Source organism: Ctenocephalides felis, unplaced genomic scaffold, assembly GCF_003426905.1.
Source record: "Ctenocephalides felis isolate EL2017-DRISC unplaced genomic scaffold, ASM342690v1 CF-g0.4_SCAFFOLD_03571, whole genome shotgun sequence".
In the NCBI taxonomy this organism is placed as follows: Eukaryota; Metazoa; Arthropoda; class Insecta; order Siphonaptera; family Pulicidae; genus Ctenocephalides; species Ctenocephalides felis.
In genome coordinates, this window is record NW_020539725.1 from 66,322,747 (window position 1) to 66,338,625 (window position 15,879).

Consider the following 15,879-nt stretch of genomic DNA (forward strand, 5'->3'; position numbering starts at 1 on the left):
TTTTATTTATCTATCTATTTATTAATTCATGTTTGATTTCACCTAGAAATATTTTAACAAAACCAATTATCAATTTAATAATGTCTTACAGCATCCGACTTTGATAAGAAAGATTTAATTGGAATTTAATTGGAACATTGTTAATACTTCTCTGGAACAAATATTTATTTTAATCTTATTTTGTTATTTGATTTTCGCGCTTATACGAATCGATAAATCAATCGATATTTACACATTTTATCGATAATAATAACAAAGATCTGAAGGAAACTGAATGAGTCAAATTGGAAAATTTATTGCTGTATTATATAATTAAATGTTGGACGTATTTTGTTAGTTGTATTTTATTGCCGGCATGTTTGTTTTAAATTTCATATTTATTGATAAACTTGCTGGAAAAATAATAATTATAATTTAACACGTTTGCGGACGTGAATGCTATAGAATTCATTTTCATTTCGAAGCAGAATGACGTGGATGCTATAGCATTCGAATTCTAAAGTCAATTATTTTTGTAGTTATTATACCTTTTAAGGTAATGACTAACTGATTTTTTTGGGAATTTTCATACTATCTCATCTAATTACCTTGGGCAAGTACATTGCGTAAAATAGAAGCGTAATACTTCACGTGGATGCTATAGCATTCATCTAGTATTTAACGATTAAAATATTATAATAGTATTTTTGTATTATTTTTTTACCGTAGTCACTAATTACCTTGGGCAAACCAATTGCGGAGAATAGAAGAGTAATACTTATCATGGATGCTATAGCATTCATCTAGTATATAACAATTGATATATGATAATAGTATTTTCGTATTATCTTATCTTTTTCCGTAGTCACTAATTACCTTGTTCAAGTACATTGCGTAAAATAGAAGCCCAATACTTGACGTGGATGCTATAGCATTCATCTAGTATATAGTAATTGATATATGATGCTAAAGCATTCATCCAGTAGATAGTAATTGATATATGATAATAGTATTTTCGCATTATCTTATCTTTTCTAGTAGTTACTAATTACCTTGGTCAAGCACACTGCCTAAAATAGAAGCGCAATTCTTGACGTGGATGCTATAGCATTCATCTAGTATATTACGAATGAACTTTGATAATCTGACTATCCTTATACACGAGGTTGAATCAAATTTCGGACATCACAACTGACATTTTTGTACCTACTGTGTTAGCCAAATGTATCTTCACTTTGATACTTAATTTTCAATAAACGGTTTATAATTCATTTCCCACTTTATCGTATCTTGAACTCGCTCTATGTATGGGAGATAGGCAAGCAAAATACATAATACAATTTGCAAGAATGCACCGACGAGAAGAATTCTTCGACTTCTACTTCGTCCGACGCACTTCCTGATTCTGCAATTATTAATTGGATCGTTAAGGCGAACACGCGCACGTAGGCCAATTACCACTTGCAAAGAACATTGATTTAAATAAATAAATAACTTACATACTAATATGCATATTAATGCAACAAAGAAGAGGCAAATGATTGCTAATCTGCAGAAGATAAGTCTTGCACCCAGGAAGGAAACGGTTCTCTCCGAATGAGTCGAGGGCAGTGGAAGATGAGCATTTTTAATGTGCAAGTGAAACCATCGTATTGATATGTTTTTAAAAATAAATCTTCGAAAATAATTTCAGTATTTAGGCAGAATTTTATCAAAAACTAATCAGTACTATCCCCATACATGCTTTTCCCTAAATTTAGTATCGTAGTATCATTTGATTCAGAATGACTTGAAACTAGCAAATCGGACTTTCTGATCTCCATAAAGTAAATTAAATATTTATCTAGTAATATATTCATATTTCAAGTAAACCACACGTTGCAGTCGCAGTATTTCAACATTATTTTCTTTCTCATTAAAATCACAAAGCCGCTGATTATTATAAATAATTGCTGCGCGAGCGGGAAACGGCTAATTGCCGCCGCGCTGCGCTGCGGTAAATCCATTATAATATGTATAGTATTTTTCACAAACATTAGACAGCAACTGCAGACGCTCAGAACCATCCGACAGCAATTTCTAATAAACGTACATCAAATTGCAGACTTATATTAATAAACTTCCCGGGATGTTAAACCGTGTTATAGAAGTACCGTGTTATCGGAGAACTGTCGCGTTCGGATAGAAGCTGCGTTTCCATAGGGGGTTGACTGTATTAATTGAATTTGATAAAAAATGCAATATTCACTTATTATACTCAGAGTAATAAAGAATCCTGTTTCTGCTTCCTTCGGTATATCGAATATGCGACAAAGGCGACCCGGGTTGCATTGGCGCCCGGGTCAAAGCGCCTTCGTAATGCTGAATTGTAAAGATACAACCATTGGTCAATTCGACTACACGTATAACATTTATATTTTATTATCTAATTTTATATTTTCTCGATTTTCAAGTTCTTTTACATCGCTCGAGAGTGAATTTACAAAATGTATATTTGTGTGTTGTATTTAAAAAATATCAATTATGATTTTTATTAATTAATACTGATTTTAACAGTTAATCTAACAATTATTATAACTTTTAACTGCATCGATTCGTTCCATATATTTGTCCAAGTATAACATTATGAATTTTCATAGCGTGCGGTTTTGTGTTTTGAATTTTCTAACATCAGTAAAATGAGAAAAATTACTGAAAAGTTTTTTTTAATCTTTATCACGCTTCTTGCTCACTGATAATTAATAACAGTGATAATTGACGGTGAAATAAGTATGATATACTGCACATTAATTAGTAATTTATGAAATTTATGAAATTTGAGTTACTAGTTGTAAAATAATAATAATTATAGAACTTATAGAACATTGCTCAGAAGTTTCAAATTTTGTACTTATCATATAGATTCATTATTCATGTTGTACAAAAATATTTTCATTTTTAATTAATTCAGGCTTTTGATAAACAAAACAAACAGCTATCTATCATGCCACATAACGCTTAAAAATTATAAACTTTCAATTTAATTTAATTATTTCTGGTATTATAATTAGAACGATAGTTTAATTTCATTGAAAACAAAGTATAGTTATCTATTTTACTCATTATAGTAATTAAAATTTTAACACTTTATTGCTTAATTAAAAATATATATGTTTGAATATAAAGTATAATAATATTTATATTTGTATCTGAGGACTATCCTTTATTTGTTCAAATTTACCAAATTTTATTTCCACGAAAAAGTTCACATTTCTAAATGTAAATAATTACTAACAGGTTTTTTGTATGGGAATTTTATTGCAGAATACAAATAAGTTAAATAAATTGCAATGCAGATTTGTCATAAAGTAAAAAAATGTCAATAATATTATAATACAAACACGGACAACCATTGGGTTGCTTACTAAAAAGCTATGTACTTAATAATAGATGAAAAAAATATGAAAGCATCACAAACACGGCTGCTTCGTTATTACTAGCACTTAAATTTACCACTAGGTTTATTTCTATATAAATATAATGTAGAAAAATCGATTATGATAAATTTAATTGAGAGCAAAATATGCGGGTTTAAAATATATTTTCAACAAATCACAAATGTTCTTATTAAAAAATTAAATGTGTCTGGTAAAACTTTATATTATTTTTTGTTCTCGATTATGTAAGTTTATCATCTTAATTAGATTACGTTACGAAACAATACATTTTATCTTGTTGAATAACACAATTTTTCAAAACAGAATTTTATTATAATTATTTACTGAAATCTCACACATAATTGCCGATGGCTCATTTCCATACAATGTCTTGTCACTGATGTCTTGAATTTTTTTTCTGTTACTATAGAAATAGTGAGATGTTTTTTCATTGGTTGCCAATTAATAATTATTAATTTAACATAATATATAAATGAGATAATCAGATTTAAAAAAAATTAGTAATATTGTTTTCAATGTGCTTGGAAATAAAGTTTTAAATAAATAACTTTTATTATTATTGGCTATGTGGGGTAAACTTAGAACAAATGTTCTTTACCCTGTTTTTAGTTCTTTCCGCACTCAACAGATGGTCTACTGTGCTCAAATTCATTACTATTTGAATTGATTTTCTTACTACAATACGTATACTTTCAGGTTTATCTTTTCTATATTATATACTTATACTAGAACTAAACCTAATGGTAAATTTACGTGCTACAGTTAGTGGTGCCTTTACGGATTGCGGTAAGCATTATATTTGAAGTAATGGCAAATCGGCAGTGATTTTGTGACCCATTATGAGTTATTGGGTACAGAACCCTGCAATTGTCATTGCCTGTTCAAAGTTCTTCTCGAGTTATCTTATATATAATGTATTCAGTTTGCTATTTACTTCTCAGAGAGCAATCTCGTCGCATCATGTCTTGGTGGAACGATGTAAATAAAATGACACATTTTATGTGAAACGGACTCGTCTCATAATATTTATGTGCATATATACACATATATACACAGGGTGTCCCAGAACTCAACGTCAAGCCGAAAAGGGGGTAATAATATTGATAGCATTATCAAACATAGAAGAAAAATCTGCTGTGTGGTAACATACTATAATACTTCTTTTAAGACGGTCTCTCAAATAGTTTAACATAAAGTCTGAATTCTTGAAAGCTGGATGCAAATGTGTAATTATTTCTGTATGTGGACTGATAAATATTATTTGCGATTACGGATCCAACGTTTAAATGAATAAAATTAATAAGAATTAACCACAATAACCAAAAATGTATCAATCACTTAAAAACTCATAATTTTCTAACACTGGATTTTTTCATAAAAGTTACTACCTCCTTCCGACTTGATGTTGAATTCTGAGACGCCCTATATCATTTTTTAAGATTTTATACTTCTGAACTAGATGTCGCCTTTCAAAGTTCCTAAAGAAGGGTACATCCCGTATCCAAAATCAAAAAAAATTGGTACCAAACCTTTAATAATGTTAGAAAATTCATGTCTTTAACTGACACAATTGTGGTTAGAGGGAATAAAGATAATGTGAATTTCTATCGAGGTTTGATAAAATATGCGGGTAAATTCGAGGGTCAGTGAATTAGATTTTGCACTTGACTTTCGTATTATTATTTTTGCGAAGCCCTTGGTAATATACCTATTAAATTAATACCTATGTTATATCGAGATGCACTTGCGAAGGTCGCGCGATCGAACCGGGCGCCTCGACGGGCCTGTAATCGCATTAATAACATTAAATTGATCCAAACACACGGTCATTCATACTATACATAGATATAAATATATTATGATGTTATTTTTATGAAGTACTTGGATATTATCATGTATTCCATACAATATTTATCAGGCACGCCATAAATTAAAACTTTCTGATCGCACGGAAAAATAGACATTTTCACAGTTGTTAGTTCCAAGAAACAAGTATAACATAGCGTTGCCATAACAACGCAGAATTGGTCCCTATGTCTATTTATCAAGAGGCCCATAACCTTGACCATTATTGACTCCTGTCATCTGACATTGGACAATATTGCTTAACAATTTTATTCAATAATTTTTGTTTGCCTGTACTAATTCTAAGAACTAGTGGGGCGCGTGGCATCGTGCCTTAAGGCAAATTGCTGGAACTTCCCGTACCAAAAATTATTTTTTTTTAGAAAGATTAACATTTTTAAAAAAAAATTACTCTGAAAAAATTAGATTTTTGAGAAACTATAAATTTTTGACAAAAATTTACTTTTTTTTGAAAAAAAGACTTTTTGAAGAAAAATTTATTTTGAAATATTTTGGAAATTCTGAACTTTTTTTCAAAACAATCGTACTGTTTTAACTGCATAGAGACGAAATATCGAAGCGCGTAAGCGCCGCGTTGCCGTCTAACATATGAACATTGGTACGGAACCCATAGGAATGTAGACAAAATTTATACTTATTGTTAAAATCTCTATAAAATATCTGATAATTTGATGTGCATATGTCTAATGATCATTTTTGACTGCCAGATGACTTTTTATTTTACTTTTTTTACTAGATCTCCGAAACCGCTAGACCTGCCTTCATGAAAATTTGATCAGTTCTTCATCTTGTTAATACAATTAACATGTTTTTTTAATTATTCAAATCGGACGCTCCGTTCTTTAAAACTAAGTTACCGTTTTTGGAACTTTTTGCCCCATATCTTTGGAACGGCTAGACCTGCCTTCGCCAAAAACTAATCAGCACGTCTCTTTGTCAATACGAATCGAATGTTTTTTGAATTATTCAAATCGCTTCATCCGTGTTCCCGAAATCGTCGACGAAAATTTGTATCCGCACACACACACATACACGCACACACACATACACACACACACCTACATCCATTTTTTCTAAGGTATGCCAAAATGTTCAGATGGTTTTGAAACATAAAACTATATGAAAATTTTCATTTTCGATTATTTTGCGATTACTATAACTTGCCCTATGGGAAGTTAATAAATGAATTCTTTAATTCTTTAATAAAATTCTTTAACAAAGTTATTTTCTAATCAAAGTGAAATACCTAAAATACTCTCATGTCGTGCTAGATTTTTTCGCATTTAATATTTTTCCAAGAGGCCTTCACGTCACGTACAGACCGCAAGCGCGTTTATTTATTATGTCCATATTTAATTATTATGTAATCATGTGAAATAATGCACATGAAGCAGAACTTAATAAGAATGCACTTTTTCATTAGACATAGAGTTGCATATATGCATCACATTATAATAAGGTCAACATGGTTAGAAGGTATGATGAATAGAAATATGTGGTAGGTGTATTGGATGAAAAGTTGTAAATACCAGATGGCGATGGTATTTTTTTATTTTTTTGCTAAACCACATGTATATTTTTGTTTAGTTGTTATAATTATTAAGATCTTTTTTTTTTAATTTAATTTTATTCGGTCTTCTGGTTCTAAATTTCTAATTCATTTTTTTTTTTAAATTATATCAAGCAGTATGAAATTAAGTCAACTTTTTACTTTATGTTAAAGATCTCAAATATATCAAGGAAAAATCGCATTTCGTGGACATTGTTGCATACAAACATGAAATGATAATGTGCTATTATGTATAGTCATGTTCCTCATATTAAATTTTCATATCCTCCTGCTTGATACAGAGCTGTCCGATATTGGAATCGAACTAGGGATTTTTAAACTCTTCGGTACTACAACTAGTATCTGCTCGTGAGATAAAAATTTATCCATTATTATTTATTTTTTAAGATTGTTTTTAAAATGTTTGCTATTCAAATATTATTAATGAACTCATTTGTCAGAAATTACACTTATTTTTAAAATGAGAGTGCATGCCGAAACAATTTAAAAACTTCAGCAGACGCATCATAAATGAATTTTTTTTACCATTTTGTTTTGGATTATTCGATAATATGATTCATTCTCAGAATTTATTGTTATATGTACAAGGTGTCCCAGATCTCAACGTCAAGCCGAAACGGAGAAAGTATTGGTTTTAAATATCATGAAAAAAATTAGAAAAAAATATCTTTTTAATTTTTCTTCTCAAACTTCTAGTTTGAAAATGATAAGCTTTTAAGTGCAAACTCGAACTTTGGTGGAAATGTGACCATTTTTTGGTTAACGTGGTTAATTCTTATTAAATTTATTCATTTAAACTTTGGATTCGTAATCGTGAATGACATTTCTAGGACCACAGTCAAAAATAATTGTACAATTGCCACAAGTTTTCAAGAATTAAGACTTTGAGCATTAAAAAGTGTTGGCATATACCATCAAAAGTTGGCGCATTTAATGGGGATTGTAAAATGATAAAATACTTGATAGTTTTATAATAAAAAAATTGGAGTAAAAAAATAAAAACCTACTTGGGAACACGCTGTATATATAAAATGTTTTTGGTTAGGAAAACAAAATCGAAATCTAACTGTGTAAGATTTCTATTGCTAAATTAATATAGCAATCGAAGCGGCAATGTATTTATATATATATATATATATATATATATATATATATAAAATAATACATAAGGTTTATTCTTATAAGAATCACGCGATATTCTAATTGGACTGCATCGCGTAATGTCTTGGCTTACGCTTCTATGAACATAAGATATTCAAAATATTTTCTTTATTTATTTTATTTAATTTCTAGGTAAATTTAATTGTCATTATTAAGAAGAGAAAAAGACTTAAAAAAATATTAAGGACGTGTACAAAATTCTAAACGACTAAACTTAATATATTTCTTACCCCCATTAACTTCTGTATTTCTTAGGACTCATCTTGGCCCAAAAACGACTTAACCATTTGCACAGACGACGGAATTAACAAACTAGTGGTGTATGGCATCGTGCCTTAAGGCAAATTGCTGGAACTTCCCGTACCGTAATGAAATATTCGAGAAATTTTGAACGTTTTCAAATATATTATTACAAATACTGTAACTTTCATTATTTTTGCTATCTTGTTATATCCGAGCAAATCAAATGTAAATCATAAATCAATCAATTTATCTCCAAAACATTAACAATCGTCATTTCATTTCGAATTCAATTTCAAAAAAAAAGTTGCCTAATTTATACAAAATTGACAAAGTCTCCCGCATAGTCAGAGTCTAAACGCATTTGCAAATAATTCTGTGCGACATTTTCACTTATACTGTGCTTAGCTTGGTGGCATTTTCACATTTTCAATAGTTTTTTTTTTATTTTCACAAAATTGGAAAAGTGCTCCAATGGGCGCTTAGACTGTGATTAACCTAGGTAATTTTTCGAATTTTTAATCCAAAATTACAAAAATATTTTATGGAAAATAAAAAAAGATGTAATAATTTTTGATCCTCAAAAGCAATTGTTTTGTCAATACAAGCAGAAAGTTTTTTATATCATTCAAATCGGACGCTTAGTTCACGCAAAAACTGCCATTGTTTGCACATTTAGCTCTGTATCTCCGAAACCGCTGGGCCTGCCTTTGCCAAAAACTAATCATCGCTTCTCCCAATCATTACAAATTGAATGTTTTTTAGATTATTCAAATCCGACACTGCGTTCTCTCAAAAACTCGATTTGTATTTTCTGCACTCTTTGCTCCGTATCTCCGTAACGGCTGGACCTGCCTTTGCCAAAAACTAATCAGCACATCTCCCTATCAATAGGAATCGAATGTTTTTTGAACCATTCAAATCAATTGATACGAAACACACACCCATCCATTTTTTCTGAGGTATGCCAAAATGTTCAGAAACCTTCAATACGTCGAGAAATGCAAAAATTTTCATTTTCGATTTTTGGCCCATTACTATAACTACCCTACGGGAAGTTAAAAATAGTTTTGAAAATGTATTTTATCTCGATCAATTATTTAAATTTATCGGCAAATTAATGTTTCTAATTACCAACGCGTGTACTTAATTTATATTTCGCTGATCTTGTGCCAGTTTTCTACAAAACAAAAGCGCCAGTCTATTACAGTGGTATTATCATTATTTTTTAGCTAGAAGTACCTTGAACATGCACAAAATATCTCTTTTTAATTCTAAACAATTATGCATGCAAGGCGATAATAATAACAGAATATGCTGGCATAATGCGAACTTTCCACGTTATAGTAATAGACATATATTTATGTATATACTCGTAGTAATAAAAATTTAGACTATTAGACACTTGATCAGATGTGTAATTATTTCTTTTATAATTTTCCAGAAATCCAGAGTGGTTGCATATTGGGGCTACGACCCTCCGCCGCCTCCTCCACCATTACCACCAATGATGGGCGACTTTGTTGATGGTACAAAAAGAAAAAGTGGTAACAATTCGGGAGTAATACAGATTTTGGATAATACCATTACCAGTACGAGTACCGATGACCACAGAGGAGACGAACTTGTAACCGCCTTTAATAATGATGAAGATGAACAGGTATATAAATGATTTATCTTCTGTACGGGTGTATGAATTGATACTTCTCCTAAACGGTTATTCGGATTTTGATAAATCTTTCTAAAGTTTTTCAAGAGGATTTTTTTAAGTTTTAATGAAAGATAAAACTATAGTAATATTATAGAAATAAATGGCAAAAATTACAAAAAACAGCTCATCATTGTTTGACACTGAAAACATTTGAACTGTCATCTCCTAAAAATGTAAATTTACTTGAAATTTGAATTTAGTTGAATATTATGAGCCTAGATAATATTAGAATATAATTTACAAGAAAAATGTAATGTGTACATTATTATTGCCCAAAAGCAGCTGAGATGTGCCAGAAATTAAAATAATATAGGATACAGTCAACAGTATATATTGGCAGATGAAATTAAATAATTCAGTTTAATAAATAACGCAACAAGTCCAAAATTGCATAAACATTATTTTTTTAAACTTATGCGTTGTATTTTACAATTTTAAAATTATTTAACAATACAAAAAAATATTTTTACTTATTAAAAAAATGATTCAGAATTTTGTTTCACGTATCAAAAATTCATTTTTTTGGCATTGAATAAGGAATATTTAGCAGGTTGACTTTAGGTTGAATAGTGCACATATGAACTAGATTTTACAAATTAATTCATCTAAGATTTGAACATAAACAATTATGTTTATTAAATTATTAGTAAGAAAAATGTACTTTAGAAATTATAATTGCCAAAAAGCAACTAATATATCGCATCAAATAGGATATTAAAAAGTATAGGATAGGGTATTAAAAAACTTGAACCTTTTGAATTCTGTAGGGTACAGGACAACGTTTATCGGGTCATCTAGTTATTTTATATATTTTCCACGAAGACTGGTTCTTATAATTACAAAGTAAACAAAAACCAACGTACCTACATATTATAAACCTTTCACAAAATGAAGTAACACATATTTCAAAGCAATAACACGACCATTTCATAATTCTGCAATCGCAAACGCACGCTCTGCCTGATATAATATCAATATAAATCAACACCAGAAATTGAAATTCTGACATTCTTCAGAAAAAATATTTTTATAGCTTTAGAAAACCAGGAATAATGATGAGAAAGTTTGTGGAGCAATTGTGTTACCTAAAGGGATAGTTATGTAGATGCATAATGTATTTATTGAAATAAATTTATAAAGTATTTTGAGAGAAAGTTAGTCCATCATTTCCCCAAAAGGACGAATGTTTCTTCTATAACTAAATTTTGGAATTTTTATTTTATAAATTTCAACTTTCCTTTTTCAGATTCTAACAACAACAGTAATAGACACAAGCAAAGACAGCGTCTCAGTGATACGACAAAGTGACACATTAGAACGAAAATCAAATATTCCCTCCAAAAACACAAACACTGCCGAAAAATCCAAAAAACCCTCACGAAATTCGTCTAACCTGGATGAAAAACTAAGAAACAACCACCAAAAATCCAACAGATATTCAGAAGGAGTCCTGTACGATAAAAACAGCCTAGACAGAAGCACCCTGGATAAAAATAGAGACAGCAAAAACTTTCCTGGTGATGGTCAGAAAAGAACCAGCAAACATTTTGGTGGCAGTTTAGAACGAACAAACATCGTCCATATACCACGAGTATCGACTTTAGATAACCCAAAAAGTAGGAACTCGTCATCGACCTTGGAAAAACAAGGTAAAGATAGACTCCCTAGTAGTTCCAATTCAAGACAAAGAAATTCTGGAAGCAGCATTTCTTTTAACACATTAGAAAATCCAGATTCGAAACGATCTAGTCAACAAACAAATTATTCCAACAGAAATTCTACGGAGGTGTCGAAGCAAAGGTTATCAGCTGGTACTGATACTGTAGATTGTCCTGGTAAAAATTTAGTAAATGATAGATTAGGTGTTGAAACGTTGAAAAGACGTTCTGAAGGCAACTATGATAAACCAGCACAACCAAACAAGGAACAAACCAGAAATTCCTCAGCTTTGGAGAAAACTTACACCCAAAAACTGTCTTTGCAGAATACAGGTGATGGATTAAATTTGAAACCTGGACAAATCAATTTGACTGAAAGGGATTTGGAACCTTATTCCACAATCGAGAAGGACAGAAGAAAGATTGCTAGGAATTCTGGAAAGTACGAAAATGGTACTTTGGAACGTTTGAATTTTTATGATAATTTAAATAATTTAAACTCTGGCAGTAGTGATAAGAAAAGTTTGGTGGACGAGTATGATTATGATGTTATAAGTGGAGGTGCTGCTTTTGATTTAGAAGGAATTATAAATGAGGTAAGTAATAAAGAAGTATTAAATTTGCCATGTTTTGAGAGAAGATATGACTATTTTTCCCCTTTGCAGAGTTTTGCCCATCCTGCAATAAGGTACAACGGTTCTGGTCTCGGCACCAACCTAAGTAGCAGCAATTTGCTGCAGCAGTATGGAAGTTCGACATTACCCAACGTCAACCTGCTGCATGGCACCAATAGATCGAAAATTGATCGAAGCAATTCCATTATCGAGCAACGAATCAACACACTTGTTGATAGAGGAATCGACGCCCTTGGTAAAGAACATATCCATTCATTTTTTGACAAAATATAGGCCTTGTGGCCTACTTGATTTATTAACTTCCCGAAGGAAAAGTTTATGTTTACATAAAAAAATCCGATTCGCTAATTTTATGTTTTCTCCTGGACGTTTCTGGTCATTCTGAATCGAATGAGACCAACATTTGGAAAAAGTATGTGTGTGTGTGTGTGTGAATAGATTTTTTGCCGTTTTCTCAAAAACGATTCGACCGATTTCAAAAATTTAAAAGCCATTAGATGTATTTTGATGAGGACTAGCGTTTCCGAGTTCTGTGCGAAGATCGCCCGAGCTGTTTCTTTGTAAATGGCAGAAAAGTGAAACATTTTTCGTCCACGTTTTAGCCCGCAATTCTGAATCTGATTTTGAAAATTCGAAAACTGTTCGAATGATATTGGTTGGGAATTGTGCTGATTCCCAACGGCCGGGGGTAAAGATCGGCCGGGCCGTTTTCTTGTAATAAAAGGTTAAAAAATTTTTTTTCGACGATTTTTATTATTATTATTTTGACGGTAGGTCAATAGTCTTCTAGATCATACTAAAATATTAAGGCCCTACTGCAACTCGTTTAGCTTTAAAAATTCGTCAAAGTTTGAAAAAATTAGTATCGTTCTTTTGGCATTTGTCAAAATTAGACCTTTTATCGCCGTTTTCTCAAAAACGCCTGAACCGATTTCAGAAATTTAAAAGCCATTTGATGTATCTTGACGAGGACTATTGTTCGTCAGTTTTGTGCGACGATCTGCCAAGCCGTTTCTTTGTAATTTGAATAAAAGTGTTAAACCTTTCGTCCACATCCAAGCTCAACTACCGAACCGATTTTAAAAAATCAAAAACTGTTCGAAAGATATTAGTTGGGAATGATACTGATTAGTTTTAGGTGAAAATTTACCGTTTTCCGTGTAATTAACTGTTGAAAAAAAAATTAAGCGGATTTTTATGGAACTTTTTTTGGCGATATATATCATGGTCTTATAGAACTTACTGAAATATTGCGGCCTTACGACAAGCAGTTTAATTTAAAAAATTCATCAAAGTTTGAGAAAATGAGTAGTTTTTTTGACGTTTGTTAAAATTAAAATTAGACGATTTACTTGGTATAACGATAGAGTACCTGATCTTAATGAACATACTAAACCATTAAAGTCCTACGGAAACTGGTTCCATTATAAAAATTATTGATTTTTGAAAATTTGCTTTTAGTAAATACTCCGAGTTAACGTCGTTCGTTTTCAATGATGTGTAATAAATCCACTTCAAATACTTTTAATCACTCATAAATTAATTTATTTTTTATTGATTAAGTCGATTATTTACACATATCGGGAAGTTCATGTAACTTGCCTCAAGGCAAAATACCAATACCAACTAGTTTTTCTAGTTACTTATGTAGTTGATATTTTGAGCAACTGCAATATCATACACTCCTGGTTCAATCATGAGTCAATAATCAATTTTTTCTATTTTTTATCAGAACCAAGTCCTATTCCTTCCCGGAGTACTCTGGCCACCGATACCACCAGCGCCAGTTGCTCTGGAGCGAGTGGAAGTGCCATCGACAGCTGTCCCCGTACAACAGCTGTCAGCAGCAGCTGCAACAGCAGCAAAATTGGAGCTGCAGTCAGCAGCAGCGGCGACAGGGATAGTGTTTATGGAGGATCAACGTTGAGGCTTTGTCCTGATAGGAGGAAACAGAGCGATTACATGACTTCAAGTGCAGCTAGCGATTTCGAGAAAAAGGTTAGTGGGAGATAGAAGAAACTATTCATTTTTTTTTTGTGACATTTTTGACGTCTTAGCATTGGATGTTTAGATCTCAGTGCCTGGTGCCAATTATAAAATCATAACTGTGTAAAAGTTATAATATAATACTAAATATTTTTTATCTGGTTGTATACTATTGAAAGAGCTCATTTACAAACGTTCATTTATAAACGTTATCGTATACGGAATATAGAATACAAAATAGCATTATTTTGAGACATTATATATCTGGAAAGTCCTAAAACTGGCTGTGAGACGAGAAAAAGACCACTTTTTTATCCAAATCTTTTGTAATAGTAAAAATTTTAAGCAAATATCTGCACATGTTAACAGATTTAGTATCAGCTTAGGGAAGTCGGATATGACAAAACCTGTGAGACAACTCCACTCGGTTTCACTCCGAGTGAGGAGTTGTATCGGAGTGATAACTCCGGAGCGAGTTACCCATCTCTAATGTTTCAACGATTTCGCATAATTCATTTTTGTATTTTTGTATATAAACGTAATATTTGTTCAAATAGTTTTGAGAGCGGAGCCATCTACCTCGCATATCTGGAGAAAATTTTAATTTACCAACTTTAAATTTTTGTCACAATTTTAGTGAACTTAAAAAGCGCAGGGAGAGGGGTATATATTTTGCATCATTTGTGAAAAAATCAGAAAATTCACAAATAGATGATAGTATAAATAAATATTGTTTTAAGTTCTTTTAATGTTTTTTTAACTTCTCATGGGGCAAGTTATAGTTATCACAAAAAAATCGAAAATGAAAATTTTTATATATCTTTACGTTTCAGAGGTTTCTGAATATTTTGGCATACCTTAGAAAAAATGGATGTATGTGTGTGTATATGTGTATGTGTGTGTGCGGATACAAATTTTGGAAAAACATTCGATTCGTATTTATAAGGAGACGTGCTTATTAGTTTTTGGCGAAGGCAGGTCCAGTCATTCCGAAGATATGGGTGCCAAAAACAGTAACTCAGTTTTTAAGAGAACGGAGCGTCCGATTTTAATAATTCCAAAAGCATTTAACTTGTATCAACAAGATAAAGAACTGATCAAATTTTCATGAAGGCAGGTCTAGCGGTTTCGGAGGTCTAGTAAAAAAAGTAAAAAAAATGCCATTTGGCGGTCAAAAATGATCATTAGACATATGCACATAAAATTATCAGATATTTTATAGAGATTTTAACAACAAGTATAAATTTTATTTACATTCCTATGGGAGCCGTACCAATGTTTATCCGTTAGACGGCGACGCGGCGCTTACGCGCTTCGATATTTCGTCTCTATGCAGTTAAAGCAGTACGAGTAAAGTATTTTTTTTCAACAAAAGTAAATTTTTGACAAAAATATATAGTTTCTCAAAAATCTAATTTTTCCAGAGTAAATTTTTTCAAAAATGTTAATATTTAAAAAAAAAAATTTTGGTACGGGAAGTTCCAGCAATTTGCTTTATGTCGCGATGCCATGCGCCCCACTAGTTATTTTGAATTTGATTGATTTTTTTGGAAAATCTTCACTTTTCTTAAGGAGGAGGCCCCAAAAACTTTGATTTGGGTCCTGCCAAGGCACGCTAGGACTCTAATATATATAG

General features: G+C 31.3%; 1 protein-coding gene across 5 annotated transcripts in view; it reads left to right on the plus strand.

The window, feature by feature from the left end:
• Positions 1–15,879, plus strand: part of LOC113386777 — a 64,010-nt gene that overhangs the window by 22,122 nt on the left and 26,009 nt on the right. For all 5 annotated transcript variants that reach the window (XM_026624531.1, XM_026624527.1, XM_026624529.1 and 2 more), the window contains 3 exons: positions 9,698–9,913; positions 11,211–12,218; positions 12,288–12,492. In XM_026624531.1, coding sequence (XP_026480316.1) covers positions 9,761–9,913; positions 11,211–12,218; positions 12,288–12,492 — 1,366 coding nt within the window. In that variant the 5' untranslated portion in view covers positions 9,698–9,760. The remainder of the gene's footprint in view (positions 1–9,697; positions 9,914–11,210; positions 12,219–12,287; positions 12,493–15,879) is intronic.